The 12,425-nt window shown below is 34.6% G+C and overlaps 1 protein-coding gene across 2 annotated transcripts; it reads left to right on the forward strand.

The window, feature by feature from the left end:
* Window positions 1-3,078: 3,078 nt before the first annotated feature.
* On the forward strand, window positions 3,079-10,551 carry LOC111373024 (auxin response factor 17-like). Of its 2 annotated transcripts, XR_002698856.1 has the most exons (3): window positions 3,080-4,405; window positions 8,928-9,653; window positions 10,340-10,551. XR_002698856.1 is itself a non-coding variant. In XM_022995477.1 (2 exons), the coding sequence occupies exons 1-2, from the start codon at window positions 3,407-3,409 to the stop codon at window positions 9,582-9,584; spliced, it is 1,656 nt and encodes a 551-aa protein (XP_022851245.1). In that variant the 5' UTR covers window positions 3,079-3,406; the 3' UTR covers window positions 9,585-10,333. The 2 variants fall into 2 exon arrangements, 1 of the variants encoding a protein (XP_022851245.1); XM_022995477.1 differs by lacking the exon at window positions 10,340-10,551 and having other exon boundaries at window positions 3,079-4,405; window positions 8,928-10,333.
* The last annotated feature ends 1,874 nt before the right edge of the window (window positions 10,552-12,425 follow it).

A 12,425-nucleotide genomic window follows, 5' to 3' on the forward strand; every position in this document is an offset into this window, starting at 1 on the left:
TTTAACTTTTCAAAAACCATGTCAAACATGCCTCTTCGTTGTATTTAGTCTTCCTATCTCATGGTATTTGTGAAAAATTTCTTTAGGTATGAAATTCTGAACAAACTGTTTATGATAAGTCTAAGAAATGTAAAGATAGTCAGGTTATCATGCCTGTTCTACAAACGGATAAACACTGGATTACATATAACCTACTTTTTTTCCTTCAAAAAAAATTGAAGATACTTGATTGTTATTGATGATTGTTTGAGCCTTGTTTTTGAGAGAGTAAATTTTAAAATAGTGATTTTTGGAGAATATGTGATTAAAAAGCTTGAAAAAGTTTTGAATTTACATGTAAAATTATTTTATTGAGATAATATGCTGTTAAAAATGAGTTTGAGGAAAAATAATTTTTAAAGGATATGGCTCAAAAGGGAGCTAAATGTTCCGATCACCTTTGAAGCCCATGAATTATGCTTTGTAACCATCTACAAATACATTCCATACTTTTTCAAACTATTCAATTTTATCAAGAAAGATTATCAAATACTCTAATTCACATTTTGTATACAAGAACGAGCGTCGGCTATAAGTATCAAAAACAAGATACAATTTGCTTAGAGATAACAAATCAAATTCACGATGATACTCGAATATGGAATTCTAATTATTGCATTACTTCTAGGATTTTCAATCCACATAATCCTGAAAATGATCATGAAAAAATATCTATTTATATTTTACAGAGATATGACAAAAATGTCATAAAATACTATCATGTTTTGTTATTAAGTTACATGCCTAAGCAATAATACATGTTAACAAAATATTCTGGTATCATGTTCAAGTAATATCAAGTGAAAATGTTTTGCATTAATCAAAATAATAGAAGACGCAACACATAGCTTATGCATGAGAAAGAACGTAAGATGAACAAAGTAGTGTGTTGATTTATGTAAATACAGTGTGTGCAAGTGTCAAAATGTTTGATTATAGTTACAAATATACGAATATTTGAGTTAATACTTTTGATTTTTAGTACTCTTTATTTTGATATGTTTCAACTAAAATATGCCTATCTTTCTAGAATACGGATCTCTCTTTTCTAGTACATCGACAGTTTTAGTTGATTTTCTTTGCAATGTGAAGATGGATGGTGTGAAGTGCCAACTCCAAAGAAAATTGGCAAAAAGAGACCACATGGCTAAACATGCTAAAAGGAGTACTGCTATTCATAAATGGTGTTTATTGGTCGAATGTTCTATGGCATTTAGATGACATTAATTGATTTGTCCGATTAATTTAAGATGATAATTAAGATGACAAATAAATTAAATACAAAATGTAATGTTGATAAAGATTACGAGTTCGATGACCTGTCAATTTTTGACAAGCAGGCCGATGGAGTAGAAGAAAAATCTTACTTGGTAACATTTTGCTTAAAGATAATATCCATAAAATGCACAAATATCGTGTGCTAGGGGGACTATTAAGGCAGGTCAATTTCAAAAAACAAACAACATTCAAGCTTACTTTTTTTTTTTTAAATAAAAAAATCACGAGGTACAAGTTGCACCAAAAAATTGCACAGAAATTCCGTGCACTTTGAAAGTCAAAGCGCCACTTATACACTCTTGTCTTGTCTCTAGCAGCGACAACGTTTACATGCTGAAGTCGGATAACTTTATGCACTGGATTCCCTATTTTACCCCCCAGATTTAACAAAAGTCCTTGTAAATTCCAACCCTTCAACGAGTTAAAATCTCGTTTTTGGACAAAGTATAACAAACGTGACGTGAGAGACCTCTTCTTGTGCAGGTGAGGGTATGATGGTCATTTTAACTGACATGTTCAGCTTCCCTGTTTTAATTGAACAAATATGATATTCGCACCTGGAGACTGCGACACACGCGGGGACAATATTGATTTTTATTTTTAGAATATTTATTACATATATACAAATATTATTTTATAATAGTTTGAATACACAATTATGCTTGGGACGAATAAGCCAGTTCGATGTCTGTTTTTACTTCTTCAATGAATTTTAAGTAAAAAAAAGAGCCGTTGAAGTGCACTGTGGATCCCACTTGTGAGAGGTCTAATAACAAATGATGGCTGTTTTTTTATTTCCAATTGGCAAAAAAGTCAATTTTTTGGCTCCAAAAATTAGTCCCAAACAAATTCTCAATTGGCTCGAAGATTATTTCTTGATTCTCCTAGTCAAATGTATTATTCATGTTTTGTTCTTATAATATTGATATAGTACTATATGATATTTTATTTTTGAGAAATTAATAAGTAAGATGACATTCATGTGATTTTTTGAAGTTTAAAACATATAAGTTCTTATTTTTAAAGGGAATAAAACATTGGACGAAACATCTACTTAACGTATGGACTAAAGATTTTAAGATAATCACAGCATAAATATTAACAAACTTAACAATATGAATGATATTAACTTACTTAATAATATCAATAAACAATATTGACGAACTTAATATGCAACATAACTATTTTCCTCCCATATATGGAAATAGAAAAACTGTACATAATGTCAATTTATACATAAAGTTACAATTGGACTCTAGTCTTTTTTTCATTTCTTTCAGATAAAAATTTCGAACAAGACAAGGAACCAAATGCTAACAAATCACAAATATCAGTACTCCAATACATTTCTTCGTTTGAGTTAAATATGTCATTGAACTGAAAAACTATTAGCCCTTGTTTGAGTCTTGTTTTTTTTATAAGAATAAATTTTTGAATAGTGTATTGATGAGAAATATGTAGTTAAAAGATAAGAAAAAATTTGAATTTACGTGTAATATTATTTTATTGAAGAATGTGTTATAAAAATAATATCAAAAATATTGTTTTAAGACTGTAATTTTATTAAAATTGAGACTCAAACAGGGCTTAGACCTCGTTTGGCCCCAATTTTGTGGAAATAAAAATGAGTGAAATGGTACTTTTTTTGAAAAATGAGTAATTGAAAAAGAAAGAAAAACTTTTCGATATACGTGTAATGTTATTTTATGGGAGATTACGTGATTAAAAATAAGAGAAAAAAATGAAATATAATAAAATGGAAATTAATGGGCCAAAGAGGGGCTTAATTTCATACAATTTTATATTTATATCGTGTGTGCTCAATCCGCAACAGGCGCGTGAAGAAGCTTTATTCTGCTTGCAACTACATCTACCGGGCAGTTATGACGACCACTCAGCATTTCCGTAATTTTCCTAAAAAACAAGGGCATATTTGTTAGAATCTAAAAACCCCTGGGGCCCATCGTCATTTCTTCCTCACTCCCACACACAGACGGCAGTCTCGGCACTCCCACACACAGCTCCGTCCCACTCCCTATATATACTCCCAATCCCAAATCTATACGTACAGAACACTTCCTTACCAGCAATGTCGGCCTACGCCACCCATACGGATCCCTCGATTTGGCGTGCCACTGCCGGCGCCGCAGTCGAAATCCCAACTGTCAATTCCCGCGTCTACTACTTCCCACAAGGCCACCTGGAACACTCCTCCCCAGTCAGAAACAACAATATTTTGCTCAAGACCCATTTGATTTCCTGCCAAGTCCTCGATGTTTCATTACTTTCCGACTCTTCCTTCGACCAACCATTCGCCAAACTCAGTCTTCTTCCCCTCCAGTCACATGGGCAGCACGTGATTACGGATAATGTTGAGAAAAGGGAATTGGACGAAAGCGATGTGGTTTCGTTCGCGAAAATTTTGACGCCGTCAGATTCGAACAACGGCGGGGGATTCTCTGTTCCCAGATTCTGCGCCGACTCGATTTTCCCGCTGCTCGATCTCTCGGCCGAACCTCCGGTTCAGAATCTTGTTATTAAGGACAGTCAGAACAATGCATGGAAGTTTCGACACATTTACCGAGGTACGCCGCGTCGCCATTTGATCACCACTGGCTGGAGCCGGTTTGTCAACAGCAAGCGGCTTGTTGCGGGAGATTCGGTGGTTTTTATGCGGAAAAAATCAACCGGCGAATTGTTTGTCGGAATTAGGCGTGCGGTTCGGGAGACTGTTAGCGTTTGGAATTATCCAATGGCTGTGGAAAACTCGACAGTGAAAAGAAAGTACGGTAATAATTGCAATGGTGGTGATGGGAAAGAGAAAGAGGTAATAGAGGCAATTGAGACGGCAGAGAAGGGGATGGCGTTTGAGGTGGTGTATTACCCGAGAACGGGGATTCCAGATTTTGTAGTGAGCACGGAGAAAGTGGAGGACTCGCTTAGTTTCTGCTGGAGCGTAGGCATGCGTGTTAAGATGGCTGTGGAGACTGAGGATTCCTCACGCACGACTTGGTTCCTGGGCACTATTTCGTCCATGACTTCCTCCGGAGGGGTGCCGGGGGGTGATTCTCCTTGGCGCATGCTTGAGGTATGTATACTATTTGGCGCATGCTTGCTGATTCTGTCATTTTCAAATGAGGATTGTGTGTATAAGATCTTACGTTTTGTGGGTAATTGGGTCTAGGAATTGTCTTAAAAGTATGCGATAACATTAGAATCTGGACATTGAATTATTACGTTGTTCTTCCGTTGCCATGTTGATTGGAGTTTCTCAAATATGTAATGATAATGTTGTATGGCATGCGTATGAGGTATACGGACTCAGTGCAGATCCAGGATGGGATGCCGTTGACTGTTGATAGTCAACGACCGTAATAGCGACTAGCGAAGTCATTTATTAATATTTAATTAAATAATATTAAAAATTCTTCAATTTATTATTTACCACACAAATTCCCCAATTTATCAATATAATTTCATATATCAAATATTCTCAAATTCCCATTTTTCATAAATCATAAACATTAGCATTCAGCAACAAAATCCCCAATGTTCTCAAATTCTCAAATTCACAGAATCCCCAATTCTCAAATTTAGAAAAATCAAAATCCTCTACAGGCTCACAAAAACATCCATAACTCGTAAAAATAATTCATAAAATATAAATCACAAATAATCATAATAAAAATAACCTAAACTCTAAAAGAATAAAAAATGAAAAAGAGAGAGGCATAGAGCAGACTCACTGATGACCTACTCTCAACAGCGTAGCAGTGGCAGAGCAAGAGGCGGAGAGGCTAAGTGTCATCGATGGGTGGACGCAGGGCAGGGGTTGGGGCTGGGTGCAAGACTTCAAGGGAAAGGGTGAGGGATTGAGATTTTGTAGTAGATTGCACAACTTGACAATTGCTACTGTTTTTTCTTTGCAATTGAAATAAGATTAGGCATTTGGTTGGGCCTCTTCTTTTTTTTTTTAAAAGGTGCCCAATAACAAAAAAAAGGCCCACTAAAATAAAAAAAAAAGAGCCCAATAACTCATCTTCATTCTTCAACCTCCATTTTTTGAATCTTCTCTGCACATAGCCACTCTTGACCGGTGATGGTGATTCCGGCAGAGTCAGCATGCACGGCCGCACCCCCTTGCCAGGTGCTGGCTCCACCACTTTATGCACTTGTTTGTGGATGCGTGCTGATTGTGTATTTGCATGTTGTCGGTGAATGATCATTATTTGTTGATAAGATGATTTGTTTTGTGTGTAGTCGTGGCTGGAAACTGTCTCAAGTACGATTTGATAGATTGGGACAGCTATGATAATAGTCTAGACTGGACGCTAAATTGTTATTTTCTTGTTCCATTGCCATGTTGATTAGAGTTGGTTTTCTTGAATTTTTAATGATAATGTTGTATGGAATGGTTAACCTGGTCTGATGCTAGAATTTGGACCTCTGATGAAGAATAGCAGTGTTTATTCTATGGGAGATCAATCAGTAATTCTGTACTCTGGATTTGATTGGATGTGGTGTAATGGCGAAGAATTTCATTGTTTGTTTATTGTTGTTTAAGTGGTAATTTTGTACGTTTGATTTGGTCAGATGGTATAATGAGCAATTAGGTCTTGGAATTGTCTTGAGTAAGATGTTGAGGGGATTGCAATCCTTATAAGGGTGTCCGTATAAAAAATATCAGAAAGTCTCCTAAGCAAGTGAAGCAACCTAATCTCTTTAAAGCTGAGACAGCTCATTCATTTAAATGTACTTCTTTGATCTTGTGACGAGCCGCGTGTGCCTCCAAAATATACACCGCCCCTTCACTGTTCTTCTTTCTTGCTCTTTCATTTTAGAGGGATTATAGTAAGCCCCTCCTTGGGGAAAGCTGCAATCATTCGGAATTCCCTAATCCTCCCTTCCCAAAAGCAAGATTTTATTGGGAAAGCTAGCCTATAGTGTACTAGACTGGACATGAGTTATTATGTTATTGATCTGTGCCTTGTTGATCGGAGTTGGTTGTAAGCCCCTCCTTGGAGAAAGCTGCAATCATTTGGAATTCCCTAATCCTCCCTTCCCAAAAGCAAGATTTTATTGGGAAAGCTAGCCTATAGTGTACTACATTGGACATGGGTTATTATGTTATTGATCTGTGCCTTGTTGATCTGAGTGGGTTGTCTTGAATTTGTAATGATAATGTTGTATAACATGCTTAACCTGGTCTGATGCTAGAATTTGGACTTCTGGCGAAGAGTCAATTTTTGTTTTTTGGGAGGTCAAATGTTAATTCTGCACACTGGAATTGATTGGATGATGTTGTATAATGGCAAAGAATTTTATTGTTTGTTTTATTGTAGTTCAGGTGGTAATTTTTTATGTTTGTTTTGGTTGGATGCTGCAACATGCAATTGGGTCTGGGCATTGTCTTAAGCAAGATGTCAGCAGCCTTGCGATCCTTATCAGTTTACTATAAAAGCTCCAACTTTGCAAGTGAAGGAACCTAGCCCCTTCAAAGTTGAGATAACCCATTCATTTAAATGCACTTCTAGGATCCTGATGATGAGTAGGGTTGGACAAAACTCCCGAACCCGAACCTAATCGAGCAGTTCTTCTTAATTTAAATTCCCGAACGGGTATTTGAATAGAGAACTGACGGGTTTGGTTAACTTCTCGGGTGTAGATCAAGAACCAAATCTCTCTAATTTTTTTAATTAATTTATTTTAAATAAGCCAAATTATTTTATTTTTTCTAAATGAATTTGTTAACTAATTAATTTATTTCAAACGAAAGATTATCCTATTTCTAATTTTCAGTTCAAAGTCAATTTAATCAAATTGACCTAAATTTTATCCAAATGTGTTACTCTACTGCAGCGCTGTTTCTACCGTTCCGAAAAAATTAAATTGAAGTTTGGCAACGCTTCTCTTAATTATTTTGAGCTTGCTATCTTCCTCTTCCTGTGATTTCAACAATCAAATCTATAAAGAACTTAGTAAAGAGAGGCGCAAAAGACACATAAGATTAGATTACGTTATTTTGTAAGAGATAAGATTGAACATATCATTAATTGAATTCATATAATTTTGTAACTATTAAAAAATTTAATTATATTATGGAACTTGGAGACCGAATGGAACCGAACCCGAACGGTTCCATAATTAAATTTGGACTCGATGGTTCAATTTACTAAACGCCCGAAAATTTCGGGTCCAGTACCACATCCAGCCCTATGATGGGGCATGCGTCATTGCCTCTGAAGTCCCTTCACTGTCCTTTCTATCTCTTTCATCTTGGAGGGATTATAGGATGCCCTCCCTCTGAGAGTTGCAATCATTAGAATTTCCTTAAATCTTCCCTTCCCGAAGGAAGATTGTATTTATTGGGACAGCTAGGAGATAGTGTATTGGACTGGACATTGAGTTATTATTTTATTGATCTTGAGCCATGTGTGAGTGGAGTTGGTTTTCTCGAATTTGTAGTTAATGTTGCTTGGCATGCTTAACCTGCTCTGATGCTAGATTTTGGACCTCTGGTGACGAGAATATCAGTGTTTATTTTGTGGGAGATCAATTGATGAATCTGTATACTTGATTAGATTGGATGCTGTATAATCATGAAGAATTTGAAAGTTGGTTTTATTGTAGTGCAAGTGGTAATGTTGTTGATAAGATTCAAATGGGTTTGAACAATTAATCAACAGAAAAGATGAGATGCAGCAGAACAACCAACCAATACTAGCTAACTCAAGAGATAACTGAATATCGTTTATTGATACCAAGGGAATTACAGAAATGAAAAGATCATATAACCTTTCGAGTATTCCTCTCCACTCTCTTCGACTCAAATTCTTCCTTTTCTTCCAAAGATCTCTGCTATTCACTTACATAGGCCTCTAGCAATTCTAGCAACTGATTCTGTTTCCTCCATTCCGTTTAATTACCAGAATTAGTTGTTGCCTATTGTTGTTGGTTCCCGCCACTTGGTATTCAACCTCCTTAGCTCTTCTCGAATAAGTACATTTAATTAGGGGTCCATCAGTTGTATGATATGGTGGGTGCTATAATATGGAAAACAATTATAGCGGTGGTGGTTTAAGCTTGGTTTTGACCAGTTCTATCATGCTATATTATTGCAAACAATGTCGTCGTTTTTTTTTTGCTGAAGTTTGAAGGGTCAATTGATATTCATGATTTGCTTGGATGTTTAATTTTAGACGAATAAAGTTGGCATTTCTTTCCTTGGTAACTTTTATGGATAATGACAATGTCAGTTGGAAATTCATAGATCAGTGGTGAAAGTCACAAAGTACTAAAATTTTCACATATGGTCACTGGGTGTGTTGTTTATTTTACTAATAGATAATGATTCCATCATTCGTGGCACTTGAGGTTCTATGAATTCTGGTTTCTTCAAGGTCCTCAGATTTAGAGGCCCTTTCTTTTGCTGGGGAAGATGTTGCCAAAATCTTTTAATTGGATTGCTGTTACCAGAAACATCGTGTACTTTGCTCTTCATCAAGTTTTACATGTATCCCATAAATATTGAATAAAGAATGTGATATCACACAGCTGTATTCCATTCTTCCTGTTTAACTTTGCCTGAAGATCCTGTTTTGCTGTTGCAGGTGACGTGGGATGAACCTGAAGTTCTGCAGAATGTGAAGACAGTAAGCCCCTGGCAAGTTGAATGTGTTCTGCCCGAACCACAGTTTCATTCTGCACTTCATCCTCTGAAAAAATTCAAAGTCCGGAAAACTCCAGGGAAGCTACCCGATGGAGAGGGAGAGCTCTTCAGCCCTACTACAGAGTCGACCGACTTGATGATTGGACAATTGAACTCATCAATGTTCAGTTATAATTCATTTCCTGCTGGCATGCAGGGAGCCAGGCTAGATCAGTTTTGTGCCACTTTATCTAACTCCCACAGTGATAATTCGCTTCAAATGTCTACTAATTACATGAAGAACGGCACACAACCTGAACTGAAAATCTCCACAGAACTAAATATCGGAAGTTCGCGTGTGGACAATTTATCAAGTGATAGTCAGAGCAGTGTGAACTTATCTTCCACTGAGTTAGTTGGAAAACAGGGATCTGTTTCTTCAATCCAGTTGTTTGGAAAGATCATTTCTACAGTAGAGTCTGTCGAAGCTTGTTCTGACAACAATGTTAGTTGTACTGAAGGTGAAAGAAATGCCTTGTACAGTGAGAGTGATGCTGTTATTGACAAGCAAGGTCCTTCTTCTACAGACTCTAGTTCAGAACTTTTGGATCATTCTTAACGAGGCTTAGCTATTGCAGCATGTTCTATATGAATTAGTTTTTCTTGCTGACAATTAAATGCTGTACAGGTATTCAATGTTTCCCCTTGAATCTTGCTGTTGTTTTGTCGCGATGAAACCAATAGCTTCTTTATTCTTGCAGTTTACAGTTGTATTAGGAGCATCAAAATTCCTTATTTGATAACAATTTGGAACTTGGTTAATTTCTTCTTATCATTATTGAGAGAATGACGTGACAATCCATTAGTTTGGTTCCATGGCATAAGGTTTTTTGGTTGCTCAACTTAAACAACCAAGTTGTTTTGCATTCGACTAGATGTGCTTCTCTGCCTGAAAGAATACCACAGCAAAGCTGTTTTTTTTTTTCTAATGGAGATCAATAAAGTGAAGATATGTTTTGCTAATCAATAGCTTACTTAAATTAACAAGGCTATAGCTCCTTAACTCCTTACCTCAAGAAGCCGGTAGCTCTTAAGCTCAATAATGTAAGTACCATTTTCTCCCTAACCCTTCTGGGAGAATACTGGGAAGAGGAAAGTTACAGATTGAGCACTTGAGAAGGACGGAGACCTAAGCATGAAAATGAACAATTTAACCTTTATATTATTCTGGCTGGGCAGAATGTTTGACCCTTTTTCTAGTGAGTTTAAGCTTGTAACTATTCTTATGTCGAGGAGTTTGCTAGTCTTCTTCCTGACCTCCAATAGCATTTCTGTTGCTATTATTTTGTGTAATTATTTGAACATTTTGTGCAGGTAAGTGATTAAGGTTGGTTGAGGCAGGTCCTAGCTGACTTTACAAGTAGCAGCTTTAGTTGAGCTTTCTTTTTTACTCAGACTTATGGTGACTTTTAGCTAGCAAATGTAGATCGTTGTTATGATGTTGAGAACCTAACTGTGGTTTTAGATTTTATGAATTCATATTAAATTAATTTGATTTGATATTCTAAACTTGTATGATGGGGAATTTTCATGCTTATTCACATCATGTCTTTGTGGTTAAATTTTTTATAGTTTAGACATTCCTTATTTTTATTTAAATTACATCTCGTGAATTTTTTAATGCACTTGTTATTGTTCTTATTAATTATTATAATGTGCGTATAGTATGTATAGATCGAGATCAACCATTACGAAAAACAAGAATACTTTTTGATGAATTTATGTTCTTAATGTGGAATAATAGTTGCAATTGAAGCTTCTTTGTGAAAAATTTAAAAAGAAATCACATTTTTAATTATTAATAAGGTTAATTAGAACAAAAAGTCCCTACCTTTAAGTGTTATTGTGCAGAATATTCATACCTTTCATTTTTGGACATTTTCACCATTATTTTTACTTTTTATTGAAGAAATCATTATTTTAATTCAATTTTTCAATTAAAAAAAAAAAAAGTAAAATGGCAAATGTACCTTCCTATTTAAATGAAAAAAAAGAAAAAATTAAATAATAAGTTGCAATCACACTCTCAAACTTTTTAAAAAAGTACAAACGAGTCCAACTAAATTATTAAAAGGGTAATTAGCAAAAAATGTTACTACCTTTCAATATTATTGTGCAAAATGTTTATATTTTTCATTTTTGACATTTTCACCTTTATTTTCACGTTTTATTGCGAAAATATGAGAAAATTATTGTGATAAACTTATAATGGCTTCCATTAACAAAAATTATGTAGACATGGATGAATACCCCCATCAATATTGGATTACAAGCAACACGTATAAAAGATCTAATTTATTTTACATTATATCAATACCATATTAGATTCCAAGAAAGGCATGGGAGTCTTTGGGATGGAAAGCTTCGCATTCCTTTCGATCTTGTACCCGATAAGTACCCATTGGACCTTTTCCCCTCGAATCAGACAAACAAAGAAGGAAATCCCATTGAGTAATGTGCCTTCTTGGTGAGTTTGGACACAATTTTACACCTTTGTTGGAAAATAATTCAAATCACGAATGAGATCAGTATGTAATATCCCCTATTTTCTTCCTTAACTAACAAATTACGAAATAATATCAGATTTTATTGTGAGAGCAAGGCTTGATTTATTGTTGGTGAGATCCATTTTTGAAATTTAAATCAGAGTAATTTCTCGGATAGCAAATGGAAAATCCATGATAGATCAAGCTTCAAGCCTATACATACTTTACTGAAATATAGGTAGTCCTCTTTTTGTACAAGAACATCGGATCTAACTTCTACTAATATTAAAAATTGATTGTTAATATAAGAATTGTTGGTGGTTAACAATTTGAAGCGTCTAGAAATCATCCTTTAAAATAAAGCCCTGTTTGATGTCCATTAAAAAGAGTTTATTATTATTATTTTTTTTTTTGTATGGGATCAGTTTTGGTATAGTGATTTTTGAGAATGTATGGTAAAAAGTTGAAAAAAAATTTAGATTTACAAAGAAAATATTTTATTGTGAGAATATGTTATTGAAAATTAGTTAAAAAAATAGGGAATTTATGAAGAATGATTGACAATGATTTAAAAAATGATGATTTTTGCAATATAATATGAAAATAAGGACAAAAATGTCAATAAATAAAAGATAAGGACATTTTGTATAGTAATATTAATAGGTATTGACGTTTTGTGCTAATTAATTATCCTTCTAATAATTTATTTAGAAAATGGATAAAAATAATGATTTCAACAGTGAAAGATGAAAATATCAAAAAAGAAAGTTATGCATTTTACACAATAACATTGTAAGGACATGATGTTTTGTGCTAATTATCTCATTAATATAATATTTTTTAAATATAGCTCTTCAAAATTCAAATGTATGTAGTGTATTGTTGATACTAACTGAAAATTTGTTTTATTTTTT

The sequence above is a fragment of the Olea europaea genome, unplaced genomic scaffold (assembly GCF_002742605.1).
Source record: "Olea europaea var. sylvestris unplaced genomic scaffold, O_europaea_v1 scaffold1062, whole genome shotgun sequence".
Lineage (NCBI taxonomy): Eukaryota > Viridiplantae > Streptophyta > Magnoliopsida > Lamiales > Oleaceae > Olea > Olea europaea.

Excerpts from the sequence above, each read along its gene's own strand:
- LOC111373024 (XM_022995477.1), top strand. The coding sequence starts at position 3,407 with ATGTCGGCCTACGCCACCCATACGGATCCCTCGATTTGGCGTGCCACT. Across the intron at positions 4,406-8,927 it reads CTCCTTGGCGCATGCTTGAG|GTGACGTGGGATGAACCTGA; the intron begins GTATGTATACTA and ends TTGCTGTTGCAG.